The 15736-nt window shown below is 43.6% G+C and overlaps 1 protein-coding gene across 1 annotated transcript in view; it reads left to right on the top strand.

Moving 5' to 3' along the window:
- Positions 1-15736, top strand: part of Trank1 (tetratricopeptide repeat and ankyrin repeat containing 1) — a 77418-nt gene that overhangs the window by 36755 nt on the left and 24927 nt on the right. Inside the window, exons 8-11 of the mRNA XM_038323109.1 lie at positions 842-1012; positions 8287-8541; positions 10148-10324; positions 10905-13781. Of these exons, the coding sequence (XP_038179037.1) occupies positions 842-1012; positions 8287-8541; positions 10148-10324; positions 10905-13781 (3480 nt within the window). The remainder of the gene's footprint in view (positions 1-841; positions 1013-8286; positions 8542-10147; positions 10325-10904; positions 13782-15736) is intronic.

Raw genomic sequence — 15736 nt, forward strand, 5'->3', positions numbered from 1 at the left:
ATAAGTTTTTAATTTTTGCATGGTGGAGAAGCAGCTGTGAGTACAGAGATGGGAGAAGACAGCACCGTGAGCAGCCTGACAGACACTGGCTTGGAGATCCCTATCAGACAGCAAGCTTTAGTGAATATTACACAGGGGAGTTGAAGGCTAACACTGATTTAATTCTCTGTACCTGCCTAAGTCCTGTGCACCCCAGGGACATACCTGTTTCAATCTGAAACATGTCAAATCTGTGATCACTGAGACACCTTGATGCTTGTCAGATAGGTATATCAGAGCTCAAATAGAGCTGATAGCCAGAAGGTTGGGGTTAGAGAGTGATAACAATGACAACAATAGAAAACCCTGATGCCAAAGCAGTTGCTACTTTTTTCTTCTATCACCAGACGGGCTCGTGTGTGTGTGTGTGTGTGTGTGTGTGTGTGTGTGTGTAGTGTAATATATGTATATGTATATTTTATATATAAATAATTTATTTAATTTTTTTCTGGAGCAATATCCTCTTTCCTCCCCAGGGGATAAAGAAATCTGAAGACACAGCTTGCTCTTATCCTTACAGCTGTAACTGTTGCTTAGTAACCAGATTTCCCCTCTCTTTGCTTGTTGCCAAGGAGAGGGGAGAAAGGTAGAGAGGAGCGCACTTCTGAACCTCTTAAAAGCTATTGTCCTTCCCACTCCACACCAGGACTCCTTGCTTTGAGGGGGGCAGTTGGGTGGACTGCCTAAGGCTGTCAGTTTAGGTTCCTAAATAAGAGGAACCCCAGTCCCTGAGCTCTCATGGGGACATCTCCTTATGGAAGGAACCATGAGCATTCCCTCTTCTCGTTTTGGCCTGCCTTAGGACAAACAGAAGATGTGCAGATGCTACTGAGCTTTGGAGCAGACCCTACTCTGCTAGATCTGCATTCTCGGTCTGCTGTGGATGTTCTGAAGAGGAACAAGAACTTCAGAGCTATTGAGAAAATTAACAGTCACCTGGAAAAGCTGGCTTCAAGTTCTAAGGGCCTATCAGGTACAGCACAGTGAATTTATTTTTGTGGGGAGATGTTAGGGAACTGGTTCTGGATATTAGATGCAAATTAATTTATCTTTTCTTTGTATGTGTAGATGGAAGTGAGATCTTTCCCCTCCACTTTTCAGAAAATGTGTTTGTAATGACAGAATGAGATAACTCTTATAGAGCATCTCTAGTGTTCTTGGAACATTTCTAGGTCTACCTTTCAACAGTGTATATGCACATGGAAAAGGGGAAAAACATGTAGAATAGAAGACAACCAAAATTAAGCCTACTGCTCAGAAATGGTCACTGCTGACAATTCAAAATAAACTTGCACCTCTGTTTCTTGACTTGATTTGTAGAGACTGCTGTGTAAGACAGAGTGCATGGTTGTTCCAGTTCTACTGCTGGGCTTGTGTGGTGATGATGTTTGTATCATTTATCTGCTATCCTTGACTCTTTAAGTTTTCCCTGCTTCATCTATGAGTTGATTCTAAAATTGGAAACCAGTGGGTGGCATTTTCAGGGTAGTGTGATTGTATAAAATATTATTCTTCCTACCATAAGCGGCATGGCTGGGCCCACAGAAGTGAATCATCAACTGTTTTGAAACCGTTGCTTTTTCAATGTGATCCTCTTTAGACAGTGCTGTCTGATATCTCCTGTACTCATGTATGACTTTTATACTTCCTCTTACTTATTGATTTCTTGCTCGATTTGTTAGAATGCCTACTCGAGAGAAGTTTTTCATGGAGGAGGCATGGGTGGTAAAAATAAGGAGTTTATGAAAATGTCTTTATCTTTATATTGATTGATAATTTGGATATAGTTATTCTATTTTATTGATAGTAATTTGCTATCCCCTCTTTTACCCTTTTGTAGTTAGGCTGCGTTTCCCCATCAGTAACCTGCCATCATTTAGTGGCAACCTTTTCTGGTATTAGTAAATACATCATCTCTTTAGTTTTAGACAATATTCTATAAAATTGTGTGACAACTTTGAAAAAATATTTAATTTCCTTTTAATCCCTATTTCCATTGTTCAGAAGTCTGATGTTAGCCATTTCTTTTTCTAGAACATTATCTAGCCTCGAGTTCTAAAATTTCCTTGGGACATATCAGGGTGGAGGTCTTATTCTTTTGTGACACCTCCTGATTCCTTTTAATCTGTCTTAACTCAGAGAAAATATCTCCTATCATTTTATTCCCTTGCAGCTTTTTTCTACTACTGTTAAGTCATTGGATAAGTTTCTTGGGTTTGTGTGTCTCTCTGCTTTCCATATATATATATATATATATATATATATATATATATATATATACTCAATTTGGTCTTCATCTTTTCCTTATGTATTTACCATTGTGCACTGTTACATTTTAAAACTTGAAAACCATGATTTTAATTTCTGAAAACTCTTTCTTGTATTTTTTTCCCTCAAGAAATTTTATTTTATGTGTATGAGTTTTGCAGGCATGGGTGTCATTATACCACCGTGTGCCTGCTGCCCTCACAGGCCGGAAGAGTGTTAGATCTCCCGAAACTGGATTACAGATGGTTGTGAGCAGCCACGTGGTGCTGGGGATTGAAGTGGTTCTCTGGCAGAGCAGCCAGTGCTTTCAACCACCAAGCCATCTCTCCAGTGTTTGCTCCAGTCTAAAGCCCCAGCTCTCACTGGCTCCAGCTCTCCCTAGCTTTAGCTCTCATTGGCCCCAGTTCTCCCTGGCCCCAGCTCTCATTGGCCCCAGCTCTCCCTAGCTTTAGCTCTCATTGGCCCCAGCTCTCATTGGCCCCAGCTCTCATTGGCCCCAGAACTCATTGACTCCAGCTCTTATTGGAGACAGATATAGATTATGCAGAGATGTTTCAAAACATTGATGATGCAGATATTTCTTGCTGTGCGGAACAGTGAAAGACAGTTGAGAAACATAGAATTAAAAGTGAAAAAAAAAATCCAGCAAGATACAATCAAGCAAGAAAAGGAAGTCAGTGGCAGGAAGGGATTGTTGAGTTCTCTGTTTACCAAAGTATTCTTAGAGCCCTTATATAGAAGTCTGTCCGTGAATGTAACTCTGCGTAGGAACATATACCATACTGCTCATATGAATGTATATAGCTGCATGGAGTTGTATACATGTATTTTGTTTTTAAGATTTTTTTTCCTGTAGTACGATTTTAAAAACTAAGGAGACAGTTGGATAATTTTCTAGATCAGTTCTATGTAATGTAACATCTGAGGAGATGGAAGTGTTCTACATTCCTTTAGTCTGACATGATATCTACTAGTCACATATGGCTATTGATGCATATGACATGTATTTGGAGAACTGAAAGTTTACTTTATTTAGATTTTATGTAAGTAAGTTACTGGTTACTGTATCTGGCTGCTTTTAGATTTAAGCCCTTCACGAGGCCTTTCTGTTCAAGTAGAAGTGGAGAAGATGGAAGAACCCAAGGAGAAGAGTGTTGGGGCACAGACATGAAGACAAATCTGAACTTCAGTTGTGTGCGCCCAACCTCCTCATTCTCATCATTTGCAAGGACAGATAAAGGTTCTAGTTTGTGGTGGCTCCTTCTGCTTGATCTTGGTCTTGATCATCTGGTCTGATAAGTGCTGGTGTTTGCACAGGTGGTCCTGAGTGCATCCCTGCTAGAACAAGTATTTGGTTTCCACCTGGGGGAATGAACAAGCTACAGAATAGGATTAAAGGGGCTTTCTCCATTTACTCTTTCCAAAGTCGTATACCCTGTTTACTGGTAGTGGTACTGAGCTCTTTGGATAGGGCAGCCTTTGGCATCACGTGGGAAACAAATGATTTTGCTAAACATCTCTACTGTTCTCAAGACCAGAGGTTTCTCATTGTGAGCATGCAGATTGGGATTTGGGAGGTTCAGAGGGAACTCTAGATTTGGCATCTCTCACCAGTCACAGGGGAATTCTATTTTGAACAATAAAGCTTTAATCTTGGTCAGTCAAGATTATAAAATTGTCTTTGACAGCTCTTGGTGGCCACCACCAGGTGGCACCATGTCCACTTGCTTTGTTTGTTGTTGCTAGGCCTTTTAGGATCAGGAGGAATAAGATGGAGTCTTTGTCCCTGGCTGCCTGTGTTTTCCTCCCTGCCTCCTGAGGCTTTGCCTTGTGAGTTTGAATCCACGCTCTGGAAGTGCTGGGTGCTCTTCTGCTATGCTCTCTCAATACTGGGAGGGGGGTTTCTTCTTTTCACTTAGTGCAGACTGGGGCATTGACCTAGGATCAGTTATATTTTCCTCCTTTTTGTGAGCCATTTTTTTTTTAAAATGCATGAAATGTAGGAAAGAAAATGTTAATTTTCTACAAATTCATCTACCAGGAAAGTATCTATGAACTGATCATTTAGTCATGTATTCTAAGCAGTTATATATTTTTATATTTCTTTTATAAAATGGGATTGATATGTTAGCTTGATGATTGAATTGTGTGTAATAAGACGTACTAGTTTTGTCTTTCATACCTTGAATTATAGAATTGGGGTACAGCCAAAGTCTCTTTTGGAGATGATTTATTTCTACTTTTTGATGACTTCTGAATTCTCTTGCAACTTTAGAAACTCCTTTAATTTTGACTTCAAATATTTTATAAAATTGGAGTTTTGTGTAACAATAACAATCTATTGTTATCTACACCTCGGTGTATTTTTAGTCTGTCTTTCTTACTATGTTTCAGTTAATAGCCATATTTTAAAAAAAATCTGTGGGACATAAGCAACTTTGTTTTCTGATGTTTCTTTTGTCTCTTACTAAGCTGTGAACATTTTGAAAACAGGAAGAGAAAATTTAGCTAATCAAAGGGCATCTGCAGCCTTTAATCCAGGAACACCACTTGCCACATTTATGCCGCCCTCCTAAGTGTTTGTGTTGTTTGTAACATTGTATGCCTGCCTGAAGTCTGCACTGCCTCCTTCATTAGCCTTTGTCATGCAATCATGGGTTTCCTATTCAGCCTTGTCTCTTTGAGCCTGTTCATTTTCATCTGACTTTTATGCTGATTTTCTTGGGGGAGGAATGATCTTTTGGAAAGACTTTTAAAGGTGTGGTGCAGAGAGACAAGTAGCAAACTCCCATCAGCCTGGTGGGAAAGGAAGTACTCTACAAAGGGCCCTGTTCTTTCCTTCTTTACTGTCAGTGTGGCCATAGGCGCTTTAGGAAGCAGGGAAGAGGCAGTCAGTCTCTGTAACACCATGCATATTTTCTGTCTCAGTATGGGCCTCCAGGCAGGAGATGAGGGGTCTTTGACAAGTGATTGCTGTGTCCTTCCTGTAGTATGTGATGTGGTGGCTCCTGCTGCTGCTTTACAGCTGAGCTCTTTGACCATAAGTCTGAGGGTATTTACCACAGACATTGGTGTGTGTATATTTCTGGTGTTTGACTTTGTTAAAATGGGATCCAGGTGTATAGAGAAGGAATATCAGATAATGTTGTAACTCTTCATGGACCCCTCAGGTCTCTTTTACCATTATGTGTGCCCTTGATGTTGGAGTGCCTTCACTTTGACTTTGGGTTTATGGAGGCTCTCTTGCTAATGTTCTTCAAGTGTTTTGTAGTGCTGGCAGTAAAAGCTGGTGCTGTAAGAAGTTTTTATATGCCTGTCTTAGTTAGAGTTTCTATTGCTGTAAAGAGACACCATGACCATAGCAACTCTTATAAAGGAAAAACATTTGATTGGGGTGGCTTATGTTTTCAGAGGTTTAGCCCTTTATCATCATGGTGTGACATGGTGACAGGCAGAAATGGTGAAGTAGCTGACTGTTCTGTATCTTTGATTTGCAGGTAATAGGAAGCAGTCTGAGACAGTGGGCGTGGCTTAAGCATATATGAGCCCTCAAAGCTCCACAGTGATGCACTTCCTCCAACAAAGCCACACCTCCTAATAGTGCCATTTACCATGAGTTTATGGGGGCCAACTACATAGTAAACAGTCCACCATCCTTCACTTAAAATGCTCATGCCCAATAGCTGTTGGGGTGAGGGTAGATAAACTGGAGTATATATAAGGTCAGCCTAGTTTTGTATATTAATGGGTCAAGGATTAATGACACACTGCAGACTCTAGGATGGGACCCTCTCCTTTGAGATCTTTTAGATGCAGACATTTTGGGAAAATTGCGTTTAGAAAGCCTTTGGGCTTGGAACTTCATGACACCTGAACTATCTTCATGTAAACGCACTCAAGGTTGTGAAAGTAAAACTCCAATTAGTGGAGTCTGGCAAAAATCTTCCCAAAGGCTCTGTGTTCTATGGTCTGTGGCCTCAGGCCTCCTGGCTTCTCTGAGGACTGTGTGTGCTGCTGCCGTGCTCCCTTTGACTCATCTGTCTCCTCCCTAACATTGACTTAAGTGGTTTGTAAAAATATTTTTTGACTTACATGCTAGAAATGCCACAATTGCTTCATTGTCACCTAAACCTATTGTCTTTCCTCTTCAACCCATCCTGTCCCCAGGCCTGCTTTCGTGGAATTAAATCCTATCTCTACCCTTTGACTGGTCCAGAATGCTTGGATTTGTGGACTCATCTCTCTCTTACAACACTTGAATACTCCCGCCCCTGCTTCCCTTTTGGTCATAGCAGCTGAACCAATAGCTGTGTTCAGAGGGACAGTCTTGGCTAACTCAGGCCTTACTCCTTCTCTCCGGCAGGGAGTGTGCTGCTCCAGGAAGACAGGAGCAGCTTCTGAAGGTCAGAGCTGCAAAGATCTGTCTGAAAAGTTTGCCTTTATACTCTTTTTCTGATCCTTGTTAAAGTAAGATGATAGACTAGCCTATATTTCATTTTTCTTGCATTAAAATAAATATTCATTTCAAAGATTTAGAAAAAGATGGGAAGCAAAAACCAGCAAAAGGAAATCAAGTTTCTTTTATTTGGGTAATTTTTCATTTCTCCCATCTGCTCTAGTTGGAGGAAGAGAAATCATAGGAACCTTTTTTGGAGTGGTTTATTCTTATTTTGCATTTTCAGTGATAGGATCGTCAGACCAAGTACAGAAAGCCCAATAAATTTGAATTTCAGATAAACAATTTTTCTGTGTAAATATATTCACAGTATTACATGAATTTTACTAAAAATTGTTTGTTCGTTTGAAATTCAAATTTAGCCAAGATCAGTGGCTCATACCTGTCATCAATACCAGCTGCTTAGGCGTCTGAGTCAGGAGGATTTTGAGTTCAAGGCCTGTCTGGGTTACATAGTACATTCGAAGTCAGCCTGTGTAACTCAGTGTGAAACCCCTCCCCTTTCTCTCTCTTGATCTGTTTTATGTATGTATGTGTGTAATTTTACACGCCAGTCTCAGTTTCCCTTCCCTCCTCTCCTCAATTTTTCAAAAATAAAATGGGTCAGGAATATAGCTCAGTGGTAGTGCATACCTGTATGTACAATGCTCTCCATCCCTAGAACCACAAAAGAAGGGGGACTGAGGGAGAAAGGGAAAGAAAGGAAAAGGAAAAGAAGGAATAAATTAAAATTAACTGGCCTTCCTTATTTTTGTAATTTTAAAATTATATATCTTTATTGGTTGGGGGACACAGTTTGCATATAGAGGTCAGAGGAAAACTTATGGGAGCCATTCCTTCTATCATGTGGGTCTTGGAGATTAAATTCAAATCATAAGGTTTGGTGGCAGATGCCTTTCTCTATTGAGCCAACTTTCCAGGTTCACCTATATAATAAATTTATGTAGTAGGTTTGGCAGCCTCCTTACTGAAGGATCTATTTACATTTTTTTCCTAACCTTAAGACTCACCAAGACCATGAAACGGTATCTTCTCAGTTTATCTCTAGACATCAGCAGTCAGATTGAATTCTGTGTCCCATGACCCAGTTAGGAACTGAAGACTAACACGTCTCTGACACCTTTTGGATTTTCAGCTCTTCTTTCATATTTCCCCGAACAGAGTATCCTCTCAATGTTAGGAAAAATTGAAGGCAGATCTTTCCTATCTCAAGTATTTGCTCTGAACCAAACATTTTGTCTTCAAACACATCTTAATTCTGGACGGTAGGCTAGGCTCTGTCTTTTCTACTGGACATTTTTAATCTTGGTCCTGAAGCCTGAGTCAGTACCTGTTCTGATGTTTGTTAGTGGTTAATGACTTGTCCAAAGTAATATATTTATTTCTTCATAAAACTTTCAAAGTGCTTAAAAGTTTTGGTATATAAACCATTTTAATTATGTGTATATGTTGGATTTTAGTTTGGTGAGGAAGAAAAATCATATGAACAATTTTGGAATATAGTTTATTCTTATTTTTGAAAGAAAATTCTGCTGGCCTGGTTTGTGACGTTAACCGAGATTGTGCCAACACCTTCATCAAATTCTTACTGGAGAGACAAAAGTGGTCTGAAGTCCTTCTGCTGCTCACCCGCAAAGTCAGCGGGCAGCCGCATCTCAGAAACTGCCTCATCAAAGACTGTGACCTCTCAGACTTGGACATCTGTACTGTCATTCCCCATCTCAGCTCCTGGGATCAGAGGAAGACCCAGCTTCTGAGCCGCCTGATTGACAGTGGAGGTGAGTGTGCCTGAGGGCCCTGTGGGGTGCTGCATAGAGGCTCAGCTATAGCCTAGCTGTCCCTTCCTGTAGAGAAACCAACACATTGTCATCCTTTTCTCCCAGTACCTCCTTGTTTGGAAACAGTGAGGGGTTAAAGAATGTTTGACCCCGCCGGGTGGTGGTGGCACACGCCTTTAATCCCAGCACTCGGGAGGCAGAGGCAAGCGGATCTCTGTGAGTTCGAGGCCTGCCTGGTCTACAAGAGCTAGTTCCAGGACGGGCTCTAAAAAAGCTGCAGAGAAACCCTGTCTCGAAAAACCAAAAAAAAAAAAAAAAAAAAAAAGAATGTTTGACCCCTAAGTGAGCTGCCTTGAAGAATGCTGCATTCTTGTGAACCCCAGTTAGTCCTTTGCTGGTTTTCTCTTATGTGGGAAGCACCATGTATGAGGAGGAGGCTCCTTGACTCTGGCTTAGTCACACTGGTCAATTCCACCTGGCTTTTGTCTAAACCTTTTCTGCCCTGGATATTTTATGACCCTTTGTTCACCCTTGTGGCATTCTTTCCCCATCATGGACTGGGACTTTATGGTCCTTGTTTATAGAGAAACAGCCAAGTAGTTCATGGCTGAAAACATTGGATGCTCCAGTAAGAGCACTGGTTGCTGTGTGTCTAGAATGTGCAGTGCATTATGCTAGATTGGATTTAATTTTAAAAACTAATTGAGAAATAAGAGTCTCTTATTATCCAAATTCCCTATATCACAGTTCTCGCCCTACTAGGTGTGTGGCCTTGAGCAAGCAGGCTGTCATGCCCTTTCCTGTTTATATAACAGGAATAACAGCAATCTGTATTTCTTACAGTTGCTTTGCATATTAAATGAGCTCGTGTGTGCAGGCTTTTGGAAGAGTTCCTTGGCTGTGTGGTTTTCTCTTTGTGTTGTAGCCCCTTATAAAACAGAGTAACACATTGATCCTCGTCTTTGACAGTGCTGCATGCAGCACAGAGCTTCCAGGTATTGGCTCCACTCACAGGGAGATGGAGTACCTTTCACAAGTTATTTCTTCAAGCCTCTTCCCTGTGTGTGCTATCTCAGAAATTACTTCTGTGACGGAATTCCTGTTTTATTCTTTGATTCAGCCAACACTCACAGAGCATCTCTAGCATCGGGTGCTAGTACAGCAGGGCTGTAGATTTACAGGGATGGGCTGCCTTCGGGTGGGGGCCATAGAGGCTGCAGTGCAAAGGGAGTGAGATGGTGAGTGGAGTGGAGGCGTGTCAGGGAGGGGAGAAGTGAATATTTAGGAAGTATACTCAGGTCCTGACTCCCGACTGTGTCAGGCAGGTGGTGTTAGAAAGCATTAAGGTTTCTATTGTTCTTGTGCCCTGTCCTCTCTCTGTGGTAGGAACTGTGCTGAGACTAGAGGAGGGACAGGACAGATGGGGGTGTGGCCAGAGAAAGAGCAGGGTTTTCCCTAAGGGCCCAGGAAATCTTACTGTGTGGTGGGGGAACATCTTGGAAGTCAGATCAGCAACTTCCCCCTCTCATTGAGCCAGACTCGACCTCCTTCCAGGGTCATGATGATCTTTTTTCTGCCTCTTTCCCCCATTCTACTCCCATCCCAGCCCTGCCTGAGGGTCTTCAGGAGAGCCAGGACAGGCCACTTCTCATGTGCCTGAGACACGAGGACTTCGACTTGGCTTTTCTTCTCTTGACCAAGGGTGCAGACCCGCGTAGTGTTTCTCTCATGGAAGGTGACACTCCTTTGCATGCAGCACTCCACATCTTTCTGGACATCAAGGGTGAGCAGTCTGTTTCTGGAGAAGGAAGCTGGATATTAGAAATGATGCTTTGCTCTCTTATCCGGGAAAAAAACCATCTGAAAAGGGCCTGTTTCCTTACCAGGTCTAAAGAAATGACCAATGTATGTCACAGTGAATGATCTGATTATAGTGGGAGTGGGGTTTAAATTCTCAAGTTGGTTGTATATAGCTTACAAATACTTCCCATGTATTTTTATCATTTTTCAAGAATCCTGACTTACAGGATGTTGCTGTAATATCATCAAGTAATTTTAGGAGGTACCACTGATAGCTGGGATGGCAGTTATTTGTTGACAGGGGCTATCTTGTGCATGGCCTCTGCTTATTGGTTGCCAGTATACCTTCCTGATTGTGACAACCAAACTGCCGCCACATTGCCAGATTCCCCATGGGGCAAGTTACCTTGGTTAAGAACATTGTATTATTTAATGAGTATCACCTCTTTGGAGAGGGTCAGTGTTGTATGGTGCCTCAAACTGGCACTGCTTTCATGCCCATGGCCTGCTGTTCCCTGAGAAGAATGGCTTTGCACTCACAGGATTCTGTTTGTCTCTTGCAGCTGACATTGGCTTTAACTTCCTCAGCCACCTGTTGGACTTATTCTTGTCCAACCCTACCAAATTTTATTACCTTAATCCTAACGTTCAAGATAGCGATGGGAACACGCTGATGCACCTACTTTTCCAGAAGGGTATGTTGAAGCGCACAAAGAAGCTGATAGATTTGCTGGTGAAGTTTGATATCAACTTCAACCTGAAGAATAAAGCAGGCAAAGGCATACGGCACCGTATTAAGAAAAATGATGCTCTGCTTTTGGCCTGGAACAAAGCTGTGACAGAGAGCAGGCGGAAGAACCGCCAAGACCCTGCTGCCCACCTGGGGAGGCTCTCCAGATCTTCTGCCCCTGGCCAGATGTCTCAGCTCAAGTCCCAAACTCCCGTCAAGTCTCTGCCATGTGGTGCCACTGGCAAAACACTTTCCTCTGGAGCCATAGAGATTCTTCCTGATGTTCAGGTAACCAGGCATGAGCCTGAAGCCATCAGGACACGTTCCTTGAGAGACCGCCTTGTACAGGACATCACAGTTCTGATCCAGAAGGTTGAGTTGGATATGTCTCTACCAGAGGACTATCCCCAGCGAGGCTCTTTCAAGGTAGCAGCTGGTACAGAAGGGAAGAAAGACAAAATTCAGGGAGCCCCGAGTGTAGGAAGCTCTGACTATAGTAGAAACAACCCTATTGCCTCTGAGGCTGGAGATGGACATGCTCAGGTAGGCCCAGGGGCCTCCCAGCTTGTTCCTGTAGGTAACAGATTGGGAGTAGCCAGTGATAATCAGGACAACTGGACTATGCAGGAGATTGAGGCCTGTCTGCAGGACTTTGATAACATGACCTGGGAGATCGAGTGCACTTCAGAGATGCTGAAGAAGCTGTCCAGTAAGGTTATGACCAAAGTTATAAAGAAGAAAATCATCCTTGCCATCCAGCAGTTGGGGAATGGTGAGTGGACCCAGGGCCTGCAGAAGAGGCTGAAGCACTCCAAAGGAAACATCCAACTCTTTGAAGCAAAGCTGGACAAAGGTGCCAGGATGCTATGGGAGCTTGCCATTGACTTCTCTGCTCGGTGCAGTGAGAACTCTGAGAAAATTATGGGTGCGGAACGGAGCACCTGCTCCCTGGAAAAATCAGGGCGGGTCTATACGGAGATCATCCGCATCTGGGACATCGTCTTAGATCACTGCAAACTGTCAGACTCCATCATGGCCATCTGCAGTGCCTATACCCGCGGCTTGTCCTGTGTCCTCCGGAAGAAGCTGAAGGGTATCAACAAAGGGCAAGTATCAGCCAACATGAAAATCCAAAAACGAATACCACGATGCTATGTGGAAGACACAGAGGCTGAGAAGAGCGCAGAGCAGGTGGATCTTGAGTACTTTCCCCCAGCCAGTGCTGTGGAGACAGAGTACAACATCATGAAGTTCCACAGCTTCAGCACCAACATGGCCTTAAACATCCTCAGTGACATGACAGCAACAGTGGAGTATCCATTCCGAGTGGGTGAGCTTGAGTATGCTGTGATTGACCTCAACCCTAGGCCTCTGGAGCCCATCATCCTTATTGGGCGGAGTGGCACTGGGAAAACAACCTGTTGCTTGTACAGGCTTTGGAAGAAATTCCAAATTTATTGGGAGAAAGCTGAACAGGCAGGAAGCCCATTGCTATCAAAACAGATCTTGCCAAAGAAAAGGTTGGAAGTAGAGCCCGGAAAAGAAGGTCCAGGTAGGGAGGAAGAAGAAGATGAGGAAGAGGAGAGTTCCATTAAAGTGGAAACAATGGAAAATATAGATGAGGAGCAAGAGAGTGAAGCTTGTGCTGGGGGAGCCACAGCGGAGCCAGCAGGGGACAGCCAAGTAGCAGAAGGATGTGTGCCAGAGCACCCACAGCAGCTGGAACATCTGCACCAGATCTTTGTGACCAAGAACCACGTCCTGTGCCAGGAGGTGCAGAGGAATTTTATTGAACTCAGCAAGTCTACCAAGGCCACCAGTCACTACAAACCACTGGATCCCAGTGTCCACAAACTCCAGGACCTGAGGGACGAGAACTTCCCTCTGTTTGTTACTTCCAAGCAGCTGCTCCTCCTGCTTGATGCTTCTCTGCCAAAACCATTTTTTCTGAGAAACGAAGATGGAAGCTTAAAAAGAACCATTGTAGGATGGTCCACACAGGAAGAGTTTAGCATCCCCAGCTGGGAAGAGGATGATGAAGAGGTGGAGGCTGATGGGAACTATAGTGAGGAGGAGAAAGCTACAGAAACACATGCAGGTGATAGTGATCCTCGGGTGTACGTGACATTTGAGGTGTTCACCAATGAGATATGGCCCAAAATGATCAAAGGGAGAAGTTCCTACAACCCAGCACTGATTTGGAAAGAAATAAAATCATTCCTGAAGGGTTCTTTTGAGGCTCTTAGTTGTCCTCATGGGAGACTGACTGAGGAAGCCTATAAGAAGTTAGGGAGGAAACGATCCCCCAATTTCAAAGAAGACCGGAGTGAGATCTACAGCCTCTTCTGCCTGTATCAGCAGATCAGGTCCCAGAAAGGGTACTTTGATGAGGAAGACGTCCTGTACAACCTGTCCTGGAGACTGTCAAAGCTCAGGGTGCTCCCCTGGTCCATCCATGAGCTCTATGGTGATGAGATTCAGGATTTCACCCAAGCAGAGCTGGCACTGCTGATGAAATGCATCAATGACCCCAATGCCATGTTTCTCACTGGAGACACCGCCCAAAGCATCATGAAGGGTGTGGCCTTCCGCTTCAGTGACCTGCTCTCTCTGTTCCACTACGCCAGCAGAAACACAGTAGATAAGCAGTGTGCTGTTCGAAAGCCCAAGAGGATTCACCAGCTGTACCAGAATTACAGATCTCACTCAGGTACCTCAGGCCTCAGGCTCATCTGCTGGGGAGGGGCTGGAGCCTTGGCCTTGGGCTGTGTCTGTATCAGAAGTAAGTCGGTGAGGTGACTCAAGGTTTGCTAGTAAATATGTTCATAAATAAGGGAACTTAGAATTTTTTGCCTCCACTCATCTGTAAATAGATCACTGAAAATGTGGTTTGATAGAAATGAATTTTTTTAAAGAATTTATTATGTAAACAATGTTCTGCCTGCATGTATACCTGCAAGCCAGAAGAGGGCGCCAGATCTCATTACAGATGGTTGTGAGCCACGATGTGGGTTCTGGGAATTGAACTCAGGACTTCTGGAAGAGCAATCAGTGCTCCTAACCATTAAGTCATCTGTCCAGCCCTAGAAATGAATCTTTAGTGACCGTGTGTCCCAGGGAGTTTCTGTGATACACACATTTCAGGGCAACATTGAAAGTGCTCTGGACACCTTTGCTAACTAACTCCCCTTTGTGGTGACACCAGGTGTCTGGCCAGGGCACATTGCTCTAGCCTGGCAGAGATAGTTGATGGCAAGGAACAGTTCTTCATATGCTGGTCTTTAACAGCTCTTGTATCTCTCAGAATCTTACAGAAGTAGGAAGTGACAGCAGGCAGGCAGAGCAGCAGCAGGTGGCACGTAAGTTCTGCAGGACCAGGGAATAGAGCCTTAAGCTCTACAAATGCTGCCGCTCCTTTGTAGGCGTGGGAGCTAGAGTGTTTTTTCTTTTTTTAATTTGAAATTTTAAAAGTCAAAATACAAAATACAAATACATCACTTTACCTACCTTATTATACTTCCCCCAAATTCTGCCACCTGTCCCCTCCCTCTCAAATTCATGGCCTCTGTTTCTTTTTTCTTTTTTTGGTTTTTCGAGACAGTTTCTCTGTAGCTTTGGAGCCTCTCCTGGAACTAGCTCTTGTAGATCAGGCTGGCCTCGAACTCACAGAGATCCACCTGCCTCTGCCTCCCGAGTGCTGGGATTAAAGGCGTGTGCCACTGCTCTTCTGGCCTTGGCTTCTTTAATTATTATTGTTTACACACACACACATACGCATACACGCAAACACACACACAATCTACTCAGTCTGTACAATGTTGTTTGTATGGATATGTTTTCAGGACTGACCGCTTGGAGTTGGATAACTAAGTAGGGATTTACTCCTGAGGAAGACTAATTCTCTCTCTCCGCAGCCCAGCAATGGTGGTAGTGTGCTTTCCCCCTTCCACATCAGCGTATCTGTTGGTATTAGCATTGCTCAGGGAACAAGGCTGAAAGTCAGGATTTCTTCACCCTTGGCAACATTTGGTGATGCACTTTCCAGGTGGGCTTAGGCACCAGGACTCTTCAGCTCTTGACAGTGGCCAGTGTTATAACTCCCAGGCCTGAAATCTCAGAAACCATTGACTCTTTGGAAGCCTTGACAGCTCTTTGGAAGCCTTCTAGCCACTTGGGCCTGCAGTGTGTCTTTGGCTCTTTAATGGACTTTCTCCTTCTGCAGCCTCAGTTCCCTTCTCTTTCTGCTCATTCTATCCCACTTGTCCCTGTCCTGCTTGCTCTGCAGAACTCAGTACTTCTTCTTCATCGGCCAGCTACGTGCAGCTGCTCAGCTGCTGCCACCTCTACCATCATAGCCTCTCTCCTGTCACTGTCTTCATGACACTCTACTGCCCCAACTGACTGACTACTTTCTTCATGTGACCAGTCCAGTTCGACTCAAAGTAGAGGAAAAAAGATCATTCACTCCTAGAAGCCTTTTATTGTGTCTAATAATTGTGACACCAAGGGAGGGAGGCAGTTTAGGAAGATGCCTCTCAGCGTCTTGAGCCAAACAGCCTGTTTATATAGCCAGAGAAGGGGCACTTGTACCAATCACAGCACACCTGGAATGCAAACGGAATGCAAACGAGGGCTGTCTCTTTAGTGCCATTTCCAGCGGCCCTT

This window comes from Arvicola amphibius, chromosome 3 (genome assembly GCF_903992535.2).
Source record: "Arvicola amphibius chromosome 3, mArvAmp1.2, whole genome shotgun sequence".
NCBI lineage: Eukaryota > Metazoa > Chordata > Mammalia > Rodentia > Cricetidae > Arvicola > Arvicola amphibius.